Source organism: Hipposideros armiger, unplaced genomic scaffold (genome assembly GCF_001890085.2).
Source record: "Hipposideros armiger isolate ML-2016 unplaced genomic scaffold, ASM189008v1 scaffold_2677, whole genome shotgun sequence".
NCBI classification, from domain to species: Eukaryota; Metazoa; Chordata; class Mammalia; order Chiroptera; family Hipposideridae; genus Hipposideros; species Hipposideros armiger.
The window spans coordinates 1-14,553 of NW_017733989.1; the positions used below are offsets into that span (position 1 = coordinate 1).

Consider the following 14,553-nt stretch of genomic DNA (forward strand, 5'->3'; position numbering starts at 1 on the left):
AAAGCCTTTGCCAAAGACCAAAGAGGGAACATTACCTCAAGTAACATTGTTGGAATTTTGTCATAACTGTTTATAAAGCTTATGTTTTAAAAAGTCAGTAATATTTTGCTTATATTTTTCACCTATGTATTTATTTTTAAGGACTTTATTTCTTAGAGCAGTTTTAGGTTTACAACACAATTGAGAGGGAGGTACAGATATTTCCTATATACACCTACCCCCACATATGCATAACCTCCCCATTATTATCACGCACCAGAATTGTACCTTTTTTTTTCTTTTTCTTTTTATCAAGAATGTATCTACTGTGACAACATCATAATCACCCAGAGTTCATAGTTTACCTTAGAGTTCATTCAATGTAGTACATTCTATGGGTTTGGACAAATGTATGATAACATATATCCATCCTCATGATATCATACAGAATATTTCACTACCTTAAAAATCCTCTATGCTCTGCCTTCTTTTGCTTATTTTTTAACTTAACTTTTAGGTAGAAAAGCAGCCTAATTTTGAACACAACGTCTACATGTATTGTTACTTTATCGGCTTTATTATCATTGGATTATTTCTTCCTCTGGCCATGCTGATCGGTGTTATTCTTGCAAATTTCAACAAGCATAAAATAAAGATAAGTATAAATATTCCTTGTTCATCAATGCCTCAAAAAATCAAACACATTTATAAAAATGTCCTGCTTAAAATAATTGGTTTTGGACTCACCTTGATATCATTTTTATTTGGTAATTACCTAAAAAAGTGGTTGGTGTTCCTGCATATTGATACATATTGCTAAATGTTCATCTGTACATTGTTTTCTATACTCAAATATATACAGCCAAGTTTAAGAGTTAAAAATTGCAAATTACAAATGTTTTTGTATGTATGTTTGTAAATAATGACATGCTGAAAAATAAATAATATTGTGCATCTGCACATTTAAATGTATGAAGTTTAAGAAAAATAAGCCACAATTCTTTATGCTGAAATATTCAAAACCTTCAGAGTCATAACCAGCATAAACACTTTGTCAGTTGGAGTAGCTTTTTATGCTGGAAGTAGAGGGAAACATAAATCCTGATTGGGTGGCCTAAATGAATAAGAGAGAATTTAGAGGCAGAATTGAACCTTGATGGCCCTTGTTTGGTGCCATCTCCACACAAAGACTCTCTTCGGGGCTTCTACAAATTGCAAAGCCCTCAAAGTCATATAAATCCGCTCATTTTAACTGTAGAGACCTACTTTCTATTAGGTGTAGGAAAACCTTCTAAAAAAATCTAAGAAAAGAATAATTTAATTGTGAAATTCCATCTTTAACCATGTCATCAAAGTTGAGCCATGTACAAAATCTGGTAAACAAAGCACTGAATTTTAAATGAGATTAGAGAGGTCACTGATCAAATAAGCATTTGATTGGATGCTTCCGCTTCTTGGGACTTCAGCCCAATGGGAAAACATCCTAGGATTGGCTCCTGAGCTTCAAATTGGTGTTTTCTGTCAACTTTAAGTGATCAAGTCCTGATTTAGGGCAGTAACAATTCCCAGTAAATCTTCACCTCTTATTTATTTTGCATATTTTGTATAAGATACTGAATTGAGCACTAGAAACACAAAGATGAATACACTCTAGAAGGGCTATAAAGAAGTAAGCATATGAACATATAATAACGCATTTATGAGCAATTCTATGTTTTCATGCTTATTGAAAGGTGCAAACCAACTTTACCTTTAGCTTTTGAGTTCAACCTTTCTTAGTAGACCTTTCCAGATAGTCCATACTGGTTCTTTGTTTTCTCTATCTAACAAGAGGTAGGCCTCAGTAGATTGACAAGTTAAAATAGGGTTAACTACCCCCAGGAAAGTGCACCAAAAATAACTGAACCTCAATCCTTACCAGTGTGTATTCTATATATGTTTTATATGGATTTTTGTGCAGAAAGTCAGACGTTTAAACATGATTTATTTCATTCTAGTTAAGCCCTTTTTTAAAGGATTAAATCAATCATTGCCAAGCTTTCCAAAATGCATATTAATATAAGGTAAAATTTTGATTAAATGTGATTTTAACATATTTTTCTCTTATTTCTCTACCAGGGAGGCTTAAATATCTTTATGACAGTAAAACAGAAGAAACAATATGGTGCACTAAAGAAGCTGATATATGAGGATTCTGAGAAACCAATACCTCGCCCAGGAGTAAGAAAGCATCTAGAATTTTTTTTGAAGCTTCCAAAAATATTTCCTTTATAAATTCATTTTTAAAAATAAACATGTATTTTTAAAATTCTTAACAACAAATGCTTGTGACAGAACTTTTAAAATATATTCCTTGACAAAGCTTTTGGTGGTTTCTGTTTGTTTTGACTATATGCTATAATTATAGTTTGGTAAAAACTTAGGCCTTTGCTTATTCTTCTATTTATGCTGGGAATGAAGTTGTAAATCTAAAGACTGTGTGTGTTTATAGCCTATTAATAAAACTGTTACACTTTTTTCTTTATCCACAGAACAAGTTCCAAGGATTCATCTTTGACTTAGTAACAAATCGAGTTTTTAATAATATCATTATGGTTCTTATCTATATCCAAGCAATAACCATTATGATACAAAGTGATGAACAAAGTCTAAAAATGGACATTGCCCTCTTCTGGATTAACATTTTTTTTGTTATGCTCTACACTGGAGAATGTGTATTGAAGCTCATCTCTTTTCAATGTAACTACTTCACCATTGGATGGAACGTTTTTGATTTTATGGTAGTCATTTTCTCTATTACAGGTAAGATTTTATTTTGTAGTAATGTTAATTCAGGCAAGCTCTTATAAAAATGTCTCCTGAGATATAGCCTCTTAGTAAACAAAACAGGTGGGGACCTTTGTTATTTCCAACAGAAATGCTTTACATTTTTGTATTCATACATGTACACATGCCTGGCATATAAGATATTAAAAATACTTTTTGAATTAATACATATATTTTACTTCACAGATCACCAGATAAATAAACTTAATTACCCCTTCAGTGTATCACCTACATTATTATTCTGGGATGACACTAGAAGGATCTTTATGTCTTAGCGTGATATAACCTTTCAAGCTCAACTAGTTTCCCTTTCCTCTAATCTCTAAAACTGTTTACAACTTTCACAACAGTAGAGTTTAAGGCTGTAATGAATTGGTCACTAGTTTTCTCTTACTCTGGAGATTTCAGTCTTTTATTTAACCAATACATTTGATTACCCTTTTTGTGAATAGATATTATGCTATATGCATAGAATGCAGTAGTAAACAAGGTAGGCATAACACCTATATACCATAGCTTATAATTTATTAAGGGATACAGATAATAAACAGTGCATCTTAATGTTGTGCTATGAAGGTTATGATAAGGGAAGAAGCACAGGATGCTATAGCAGCACCAGAAAGCGAGGAGCACCTGATCAGTAGGTAGAGATCAGAGAAAACTTCATGTAAGAAACAAAAATCTAGATAGATACCTATTGGATAAGGAGGTAGCCAAAAAATAATCTAGGATAAAAGTGTTTTAGGCAGAGAAAAGTTTGTTTATTATGTCACCCATAAGACACATGGCAGAATGTAAGTTCTGTGAGAATAAGGACAATATTTAAGTGGTTAACGTCAACTACTATGTAGTTAGTAGAAAAAAATGTAAATAAACCATCTGCCTAGTTGTGCTTCCAGAAAATTTATTCACTCAATTGGTAGTGGAAGCAGTGAAGCTAACTACTGATGGACAGGTTCAAGAAGCTCCACAGAATAATACATAAAGACAGGAGGAGGACATTAGGAAGATAACAGAAAGATATGGAATTAAAGGGCCCTAGAAGACTAAAGCACGAGTTACTGAATCAGAGATCTAAACAGAAAGAAAATTGCAGTTAGAGAGAAAGCTGTTTGAATTAGAGATCTCAGAAAGTCAGGTATCCTGCCTGGGTACAGAATGTGGCCATAAATGTGCATAACTACAGTAAAATAATGGAGGTTATTAAAATTAAGAAAGCCAAAGACGAAGAGACTGGCCTTTGAATGGGCTGTTGATGGTAGGCGCTGGTATGGAAAGAGTGACATGAGCCACGTATTAAAGATGCCAATCTTTATGAATGAGGAGAAATGAATAATTATAGAGCCAAGGAACAGTAGGAGATGGTATAGTTAAATGGCGTGATCCACAAGTGTCTAAAATTTCTTTTCTTTTTTCCTTCATAAAAATCATGGGAAGGAAAGGTGTCTGGAAATAACATTGGAAATAAAAATGATGCTTGCTTATTCCATCTTCGTACCCTGAGAAATATGTAGTGAGGAAGAATGTGCTGTCTGCACTTGAATGTTGTTGAGGGAAATGATGTCCTCAAGATAGAGTCAGATTTTCAATCAGAAAGGAGGTAAAGAAAATTTAGTGATGAGGATGTGGAAAAATGTTTTTGTAAGTAAATGGGGATACCTCCTGCATAATAGAAGAGTCTAGAAGATTGTGGAGAAATGAAAATTTGAGCCAGAGTAGTTTTCCTAAAGCACTATGAAGATGAGAGTATAGATAACATAGAACGTCGGAGAGAATGTCATCATTGACAGTGACCAAGTTCAACAGAAATGTGAGACGTGATTTTTCCAGACTCAGCAAACATAGTCTCTCATTTAGAAACGTCATATGACTCTCTTCTCCCTGACCTTCTCAACTGAAAATGAACCACCCTTCTCCAGTGCTTCCAGAGACTATCCCTTATGCTTTTTATGGTGATTATAATTTCACCTTGTTTTATAGTTCTATCTCTCACTTCCATAGTTACCTCTTTCACCCACCACCACCAGAAAAAAATTCTGTTCTAAGCAAAGACTCATTTATTTAATTCACATTTNTTTATACACCTTAAATATATACAATTTTTATTTGTCAATTATATTTCAGTAAAGCTGGAAAACACAATGTGCGTGCATGCGCACATTATGATGAATGTAACTAAAATAAATTCTTCTTTACTGTAAAAAACATTATAGGATAATACCAGGTATTTTTCCCCCTAAAAATTCAGAATCACTGGTGGGAGGGGGGGAAGGGGGAAAAGAATGCCCGAATCAACAAATTGTGTGCCTCCAATTTAGAGAAACGTAGGAAGAGATTTGCCAGGGAAGCCTGCCTCTATTTGTCAGAAATTAAGCACTGTATGTACCATTTGATGGCAAACATTAATTAGAATGGCAATGAGATAGCAGCCATGGCCAATTCAATGACAGGTGTATAGTATAGTAGCCATGCTTAGGTCAAAGTCAGATCCAGATCTTATCTTCATCACAACCTCTGGAAGTTGTGTAGTTGAGTGCTCTCTAAAGCTGTACTGCTGAGTATATAAGGAAACTACATAATTACAAAATTAATATTTTATGTATTTAATAAACTTCAGGTCTTGGGTGCACTTACTAGTGACATATTTGTGTCAACCATGGCTTTTAGTCTTATATATGTGTATTTTCTGATAGGCACAGCATTTTTTCATCAGAGGCATCAGTGGACCTCTCAAAATATCTACAGTGTCAACAAAATGCCTGTGACTTAGATTTGGAAATAAAATAAATTGTTGTTGAAAACACAATTAAAAGTCAAAATATTAATTCAAGGCCAGAAAACTACAGAATGTAATCAAGAGAGTACAAGCAAAAGGATATGTATCCAGTAATGGCTGAGAGAAGAAGTTAGAATGGTGGAAAAGAGATCAGTGGTGCCTCAGAGAAAAAGAGAAAGAAGTGAAATTGGGAGAGGGAGTCAAAGGTGTAAATGCTAAATGAAAGATAAAGAAATAGTGAAGATTAGAAATGTTCTATTGGGTAGAGCAACTGGTTTACATTTGCCGTAACAGCGTTAGGGAAATGACAAAGATAAAATTCTGGTTTTAACATTAAAAGGTGAAGGGAGTTGAGGAAATTGGGACAGTGATTACAGACTATTGCTGTTGATTCAAGTTTAGGTGTTGATTTCATTTCCCTAACTTCCCACTCGGGAGTGGCTCACCAGTGAGACAGAGTGGTTCAGTGAGGAGGTTTGTGATTTTGCAAGGTCCAGGTGCCCAGTCAGTTTTTCTGGAAACAGTCTTTTGCCTTGACTTCATTGATCTATATAATTTCTTGGTCTTCTTTTATTTCCCCTGCCACCCTTTACTTTCTCCTTTGTAGGCTATTCTTCCTCAAAGTTAGACTCCCCAAGACTTAGATCTGGGTCTATTTTGCTTTCATTTTGTATGCTTTCTATAATAGATAATCTCATACATACACATGGGTTCAGTAGTCTTGCCCTTTTCTGTCACAATATAGGAGGTTGATAAACGTGTTCAATCAGTGAAATAATTCTTTATTTTAGTATGTATAGTAATCAGCTCTGTTGTCTTTTCATGATTTTTTTTAGTACAAACATTTTGAGAATACCTGGACTTTTAATGTATATATTTAAATTGAAATTTGTTATTTAGGTTATTCAAATACTGGCATGTAGCCTATGAAATCTGTAGAAATGGCTTTTTTTTATGTTTGTTATGTCGATATAACATTACATTAACTAGTATTTCCAATTTAATCAAAAGTTTCTCATTTCTTACCTAAAATTTACATTTTTGTTTTTTATATGCCAGGTGGTTGTGAGAGCTTTGCTAAAAACAACTTTACCTGCTCTCAGTGTGTTTCTGGTCTGCCTTATGATCTGGCTGGCTTTTAGCATCATGGGAGTACACTTATTTGCTGGCACGTTCTATGAATGCATTGACCCAACAAGTGGAGGAAGGTTTTCCATCTATGAAGTCAGTAATAAGAGTCAATGTGAAAGTCTTGTATTTAATGAATCCATGCCATGGGAGAATCAAAAACTGAACTTTGATAATGTTGGCAATGGTTTCCTTTCACTGCTTCAAGTAGTAAGTATGCTTATGATTTTTTAATCTAGTATATCTTCATCCATATTGTAGGTAAACATAAAGAACAGAATGTGGCTAGTTAATAGAGTTGGTTATAAATTGTCTTAGCAATTATTAGTTAATAGATACACGTTATGGGATGTAAGTTCATTTGGAGAGATAAAACTGAAGTACAGTTTCTGCTCCTTTTGGAGAAGGCAGTGAAGATGAAGGTAGAAGTGATGGAGGAAATGGCAGGTCCTGGCCAAATCTATTTCCATCACTGATCAGATATGATGGTCACAATTTTTGGTCCAACTCAAGTTACTACTGTTTTGTTTCTACTTAGTGCTTTGAGGAATGGCTATTCAGTCACCCAGCATGTAGCAGATTTGTGGAGATGAACCATTCCTATCTTAGTTTCCCCATAGGAAAGCACATGTATAGCAGTTACAAGTAATTATGACTCTTGGGCAGCATGTATTTATTTACCATTTATCTATCTGCCTCTCTCTCTCTCTCTCTCTCTCTCTCTCTCTCTCTCTCTCTCTCTTTCTATNAGAAAAAATATTTCATGACTTTTCCAATAACCCAATATTACTATATTGAAATAATCATTAAACTGATTATTAATCTAATTTGCAATGGAAAACAATGGATATAAATATTAATCTTTAATTATAGAATGTCAAACATATAAATGTTGCTTATTGCAACATGTATTCCTATTACCAGAAAATATTTTTATGTTTTTAAAGTGATGTTAACACAAAATTATTTTCTTATGATTTTCTGTAATCATTGTTAAGATACATTGCAATATATATTAAATATCTTGCATATTTCTTGGTAGGCTTTGATTGTGTATCTTTTTAGTAATAAATACAAAGTTCATTTTGCAGATTGTTTTGGTGAAAGTTAAAATTAAATCCTATTCTTTTTTTCATATATCTAGGTGTTTTGTCTTAGCTTAATAGGCAAATCTCGGGAAGAACTAAAACCACTTATTTCCATGAAATTCCTTCGGGCACTCAGAGTTCTATCTCAGTTTGAAAGAATGAAGGTAAGAGAAAAGTTTTCAAATTAATCTGTAAGTTTTTATTTAGGATTGCTAAATTTCTACAAATTAAAAGTTTTGTAATCTCCTCATTTGTATTTTTAACAATATTAATGCAAAAGCCTTATATTCCACTACTTAAAAATACAGAAGAATGGTATATTAGCTATGCTAATTAAGATTTTAGGTCTTTATTGCTCATAAGATATGAAAACTAATAAAGATAAGCAAAAAATCTAATAGTTGAGAGAAAATATAGTTTCAAAGTATTATCAGTCTAACCCACATGGATATGTATGAAATTATATAATTATATATTAATGAAATTATTTCAGTATAGAAAATGAAACTTTGATCAGTTAGTAATTTTTTTAAATTATAGAAACATTTTACAAACTAAGTATTTTACTGCATAAAATAAAGTTTGCATTTTAAAATAAATTTACTTTTTGAAAGCCAGAAATCACAAATTGTGAATTCTTACCAATGGTCTCTACCTCACTGCCATGTCGAAACTTCTTCTGAACAATGTACGAGAAACGAATAGGTTAAACCACATAACGCAGCCAGTGTTCAGCCTTGTGGGCCTGTAATGGAAATCGTGTGTGCTTAACCTAATAGAAAAAAAAGTGTGTATTCCCACCGCAAATAGCATATTATGTGGATATATAGAGATCAATTATGTACAGAAATGGCAGAAAAAGCCTAATTTTACCTTTTATTTCATAATCACACATTGGTTTTCCTGCATTTTTATTTATATATACTTAACATTAGTGTGCCTATTTGATTAATATTACATAAGAGCACATATTCAGTGTAGGTAGGATCCAATAACAAACTTATTTATGTTTAAACTGTATTATTTTTATAGTTTATGTATTATATGGTACATTTACACTGCCATTCATTGAGAAATCATAGTACTTAAATTCTTCCCACTTGTTAAAAAATGGATACCTGTTTTCTCTCAAAATAGGGATGATTATTATAAATCCAAACAGAAATATAAGTAATTTAAAATATGAATTTTCCCAAAATTATATTGCTTTAGTTTTAATANTCTTTTAATAAATATAATGCACTTCAAAATAGTTTCAAAGATATTGGAAATAGCTACCATTTATTGAGCAGACTGTTATGCCTAGCCTTGTGCTAAGTATTTATCACACATGAGCTCAGTATTCACAACAACTCATGAAGCAGTGGTAACTTTCATTTTATAGATGAAAAAAAAATAGGCATATGAGGGTTTTAAGAGCTTTTATATGGCACAGAACTTGTAAATGACCAGCCACAACTCCAAACCAGGTCTAGTTTCAGAGCCTTAATATTTAACCACTCTGTACAATAACTGTCTAGTAATAAATGACCTGGGTAGAGACAGAGGACAGTTAAGAAGAATTAAATTGTTCTACAGAGATAAGGAGTATCTCTTTCTATCTCTATGTCTCTCTTGGTGGAAGAAAATTTAAAAGTAGAGACAACCCCTGGAAAAAAAGGAAAGGCACAAGGGATAAAACTATAGAAGTTTTTCATTCAACATTTATTGAACTCTAGATACTACAGGTAAACCCAGAGCCTGGTTAGGTACACATACATACAAAGATACCTGAGACTAAAGAACTGACTACCGGGGAAAACATAACTATACAGCTGATTATAATATATGGTAAATTTGATGCCATTGGTATAAATTGTAATACATATAAGGAAAGAATGATGGGTTTTGTATTGGAAATTACAGGTCAAGTGTAAGGTCAAGTAAACTGGGCCACTGAAGGAAAAGAAAGGTTTTATCAATCAGAAAAGAAGGTAACTATATTCAACACAGAGACACTTTTAAGGAGAGTACATTGTGGAGATGAGACCTAAGGTTCCAGCTTTTAGTTCTTCAGGCTCGACAATAAAGAAGAAAGGAGGATCAAAGATGGGATAAAACTTCCATTGCACAGACTGGGTAGAAAATCAGAGCTGACTTACTCTGGGCACCCTGAATCCTTTCTCAGACATGCTTCATTTTGCCCTTTGGTTGTTGAACCCTTTTCCCCCTTAACTGTTCCTTTCTATACATTCCAAGTCCGCATTCTCAGCTTTTCAGTCAATCAGAGCTCCCATGAATGACTGACTGAGTCTTCACTCCACAGTTGAAGAGATTCATCTTTTTGTTAGGTAATCTAAAACTGTCAGGGTCAGACACGTACTCATCTCCTCATCTGTAAGTGAAACTCTTACCTCCATTGACTTCAAAATCACACATTAGCTCACAGGGTTTTCTCTCATCTCCAGCTGGTTAGTCTATTAACTATCCAGGCGGCACAACACTCCAGTTCCTGGATTCTAGTCTGGAGCACATGAAAGTAACTCTTCAAACCGTTCGTTCATGTACAGTTTCATCACCATTCTACCCTTCTATTCTCTGTACTGCATGTCCTTTCCTAAAAATCGACTGAACCCTTTTTAGGTATTAGGCACAGCAATTTAGAGATAAGTAAGATTGTCCTTGTTCTTAAAAAGGTATTAATCAGGGTTCTCCAGAGAAACAAAACTACATAAGAGGAGATATGTTATTATGGGAATTGGCTTATGCAGTTATAGAAGCTGAGAAATGCCACAATATGCCACGTGCAAGCTGGCGAACCAGCAAGCCAGTGGTATAATTCAGTCCAAATCCAAAGGCCTGATAATCAGAAAAACCAATGATGTAGCTCTGGGTCCAAGGCCAAAGGCTTAGGAAGTTGCAGAGAGTACCAGAATCTGAATATGAAGCCCCAAGAAACAGAGGTAACAATGTCTAAGGGCAGGAGAAGATGAATGTCCCAGCTCAAAGGCAGAGCGAGAACAAACCCTTTCTCCACGTTTTTGTTCTCAGGCCCTCAATGAATTGGATGATGCTTGCCAACATTGGTGTGAGGGCAATCTTTTTTTCAACCTTTTACTTTCAATATACATATGTCATTGACTTTGAAGTGAGTTTCTTGTAAGCAGTATATAACTGGGTCACATTTTTTAAACTACTTTTTATTGGTGTATTTAGACCATTTACATTTAAGGTCATTATTGATACGTTAGCACTTAAGGTTNACCCACAGTACTCTTAAGATGATGGTACAAAGAATTCTCTTCCAAATTTTGATAGATACTCTGAGCACTGCCACAATTAATATTTGACTAAGCTATACTTTCAATATGTGCTAATTATTATATGAGCAGGATTAGTAAAATGATCCTAACATATAGAAAAAATTGAAAGTAAAAAAATGTATATCCTTCTAAATACAATCAAATGTGAATAATTTTATTGCTTGCTTTATTTTTCCACACACCCAGGGCTATTTCTGCCTTTTATGGTAGGATACTACCTGGTGCCTCCTTCCCTCTCACAACTGATACTTCTGTCTCGGACCATCCACATCTTGCGTCCTGGGAAAGGACCAAAAGTCTTCCATGATCTGCTGCTTCCTTTGATGCTGTCCCTCCCAGCATTGTTGAACATCAGTCTTCTCATCTTCCTCGTCATGTTCATCTACGCCATCTTTGGAATGTACAATTTTGCCTATGTCAAAAAGGAAGCTGGAATTAACGATGTGTCCAACTTTGAAACCTTTGGTAGCAGTATACTCTGTCTTTTCCAAGTTACAATCTTTTCTGGTTGGGATGGGATGCTCAATGCAATTTTCAAAAGTAAATGGTCTGACTGTGATCCTGATAAAATTAACCCTGGGACTCAGGTTAGAGGAGACTGTGGTAACCCCATTGTTGGGATTATTTATTTTGTCAGTTTCATCCTCATATCGTGGCTGATCATTGTAAACATGTACATTGTTTTTATTATGGAGTTTTTGAATATTGCTTCTAAAAAAACTGTGAAGACTTTGAGTGAAGGTGATTTTCAGAAATTCTTTCAGGTATGGAAGAGGTTTGATCCTGATAGGACCCAGTATATAGACTCCAGCAAACTTTCAGATTTTGCAGCTGCCCTGGATCCTCCTCTTCTCATGGCAAAACCAAACAAGGGCCAGCTCGTCGCCATGGATCTGCCCATGGCTGTTGGGGATAGAATTCATTGCCTTGACATCTTACTTGCTTTTACAAAGCGAGTTATGGGTAAAGATGTGAAGATGGAGAAAGTTCTTTCAGAGATAGAGTCAGCGTTTATGTTAGCCAACCCTTTTAAGATCACATATGAGCCAATTACAACTACTCTGAAACGAAAACAAGAGGCAGTCTCAGCAACCATCATTCAGCGTGCTTACAAAAGTTACCGTTTGAGGCAAAATGACAAAAATACATCAGATATTCATATGATTGATGATGACGTGGAAGTTCAAGCTACCAATGAAGCTGCCCCTTTTGATAAAGCTGAGGAAAAGTCAACTATTAAAAGCCAGGTCTAATCTCATTTACCACCTTACCACCTTCTTCACATATCCTTCAAATGTTATAAGTCTAAATCAGGAATAAAAGCAAAGATTAGAGAAAGTAAAGATTTCACTTAATAATTACTTGTTTATAACTCTTGCTTGTTTTCACATGACTCCTTGTCAAATTCACTTTTTACTCCTATATAGTCAGTGCAACCAAGACAGCCCTTTAAATCACTGCAGTGAGTTACAGTGGGTTAAAATTGCTGTTTGATGGTCCAGTGCTTGTTTTCTCTGTATGGTTTATGTGGAATGTGCTTCTTCTGGAGGATGGGGTGGTAGTTCTAAAGTTTAGTAGGAAAAAGGTCTTCCTTGTGTATTTTATGTCTACTTTAACTTGACGGGATTCAAGTCCTCACTTTCTTAATGTAGGATGGTGTTTAAAAAATAGTACAATGCCATGGTTCATTAAATCATCACTTTGCCTAGACAGATGTCAATTGAAGGAAGAGGAAGGGCCGTTCTTAGAAAGTGCCTTGGAGATCAATCACAGAGCCCCTTGGGCTGAATCAAACCACTATTGAAAAAGATTGGTTGGAGCCCACTTTTTGTTTTAGTTTGTTTTTGTTTTATTTTTGGTACAGAAAATTAATGTAGTTTCACTGTTCTTGGATTCCTGGTTTCTCATTTCTGGCTCGTTCCACCTAAGTTCCAGCTCTTCAACAGAATGGATTCATAGAACAAGAAGAATAAAGGGAACACAGTTATGACCTACATTTTCCTCATTTTTTCTCATTTACATTTTTAAGTGTACATTTACTAAAATGACATAATAGACAATATGTTAGTAGACTCAAGTCTTATCATAAAACTCATGTTATCTTTATCATTTATCTATATTGTAACACTGAGTATATAAGATCTGGCAAATGCATACCATAATATGACTTAGAAGAGTCAAGAGCTACCATTGTGTCTAGGGATTTTCAGTGTCTTGATCTTTAGTTGGGAAACTGTGGGCACATTGAAGTCCTTATCGCTGTACTTCGTAGTTCTTTACAACTTAGAGAAAGAAAATGATCACTGAAACTGTGAGGATTGAGTTAGCAGATCAAAGTATAAGTTTGTTGTTGGTGGGGTTTTATAACATTAATATATACAAGTTAGTTTTCACTTACTTTTATCTTTCCAAATTTTGTTGTTTTATCTCATTACATACATAATTACTCGGTAAAATGTTTTATGTTTGAAAAACTTTAAAATCCTAAACATTAATGTTCACTATTGAAATTATTTTTGTAAGATAGGCACAAAGTTGTTTTTCAATGTTTTCATAAAGGTACAGGCACATCCATGTAGTTTGAGATTATAAAATGTATTTCTTTTGTATAAAATGGATTTCAATGTGCCTACAAATTCCTAAAGGATTCAAAAAGATAATATGTATACTGTTGACTTAAATGACAAGCTTATGTGACATTCTATGCCACTTAAATATCAGTAATTATATTTTATCATGAATGCATGATCTTGAGCCTTAACTATTGTAATCTAACTCTTTCTGCTCCTCAGAAATATATTATCCTGACCAAGATGCCTTTGGGGGATGCCCTAAGCAAGTATAAATTCAGGGCTCTTTTCTCCTCCCGTTCTCCATCATGTGATGGGAGCAGTGAGGAATCAGTGTTAACTTCGTGACATGGTGATAGCTGGTGCTTTATCTAAGCTTCTCAGTTTTCTATTTCTTGGAAATGCTTTAATGTAGAAACTGCTTCAGATATTGAAACTGAATCTTAACTTGCTTCCATAAATTCCATAAAGAACACAAACTGATTTTAGTTTGAAAATTATATCTTTTACTTATAAACTGTATTTGCCACTAACTTACCAAAATTGTGTAAAAAATTATTTTTAACAAAGTCTTACAATATACAATATATTCTACTTTTTAGATACTTTAGAGAAGAATAAACACAACCTGTTTACCACACAAGCTTTGTTTGTTTTTTCTGTTTTTTTTCTTCTGCTTTGATAAGTCAGGTTGGCAAATTTCTATAATAAGAGCTTTATTTATTTATTTATTTTTAAGATTTTTTTATTGGGGAATTGAGGGAGGGGAACAGAATTGGGGAATCAGGGAAGAGGAACAGACAAGTTGCTGTCCTTTTGTTCTTCAGTCTAGTTGTGGAAGACGTTGCTTCACTGGCCCATGTTGGTATTATCATTGTGCTCTT

At 34.1% G+C, this 14,553-nt stretch overlaps 1 protein-coding gene across 1 annotated transcript; it reads left to right on the top strand.

The window, feature by feature from the left end:
* The first annotated feature begins 460 nt into the window (after nt 1–460).
* On the top strand, nt 461–14,309 carry LOC109378710 (sodium channel protein type 7 subunit alpha-like). The gene is made up of 4 exons (XM_019635009.1): nt 461–634; nt 2,095–2,199; nt 2,511–2,781; nt 11,286–14,309. Exons 1-4 carry the CDS (start codon nt 533–535, stop codon nt 12,350–12,352), a joined length of 1,545 nt encoding a protein of 514 aa, XP_019490554.1. The 5' UTR covers nt 461–532; the 3' UTR covers nt 12,353–14,309.
* Nucleotides 14,310–14,553: the final 244 nt, after the last annotated feature.

What these genes read in the sequence shown, in the direction of transcription:
- LOC109378710 (XM_019635009.1), top strand. Translation starts at nt 533, where the DNA reads ATGTATTGTTACTTTATCGGCTTTATTATCATTGGATTATTTCTTCCT. An exon ending in AACCAATACCTCGCCCAGGA is followed by an intron (nt 2,200 to 2,510) that starts GTAAGAAAGCAT and finishes CTTTATCCACAG; the next exon opens with AACAAGTTCCAAGGATTCAT. An exon ending in AGTCATTTTCTCTATTACAG is followed by an intron (nt 2,782 to 11,285) that starts GTAAGATTTTAT and finishes CCACACACCCAG; the next exon opens with GGCTATTTCTGCCTTTTATG.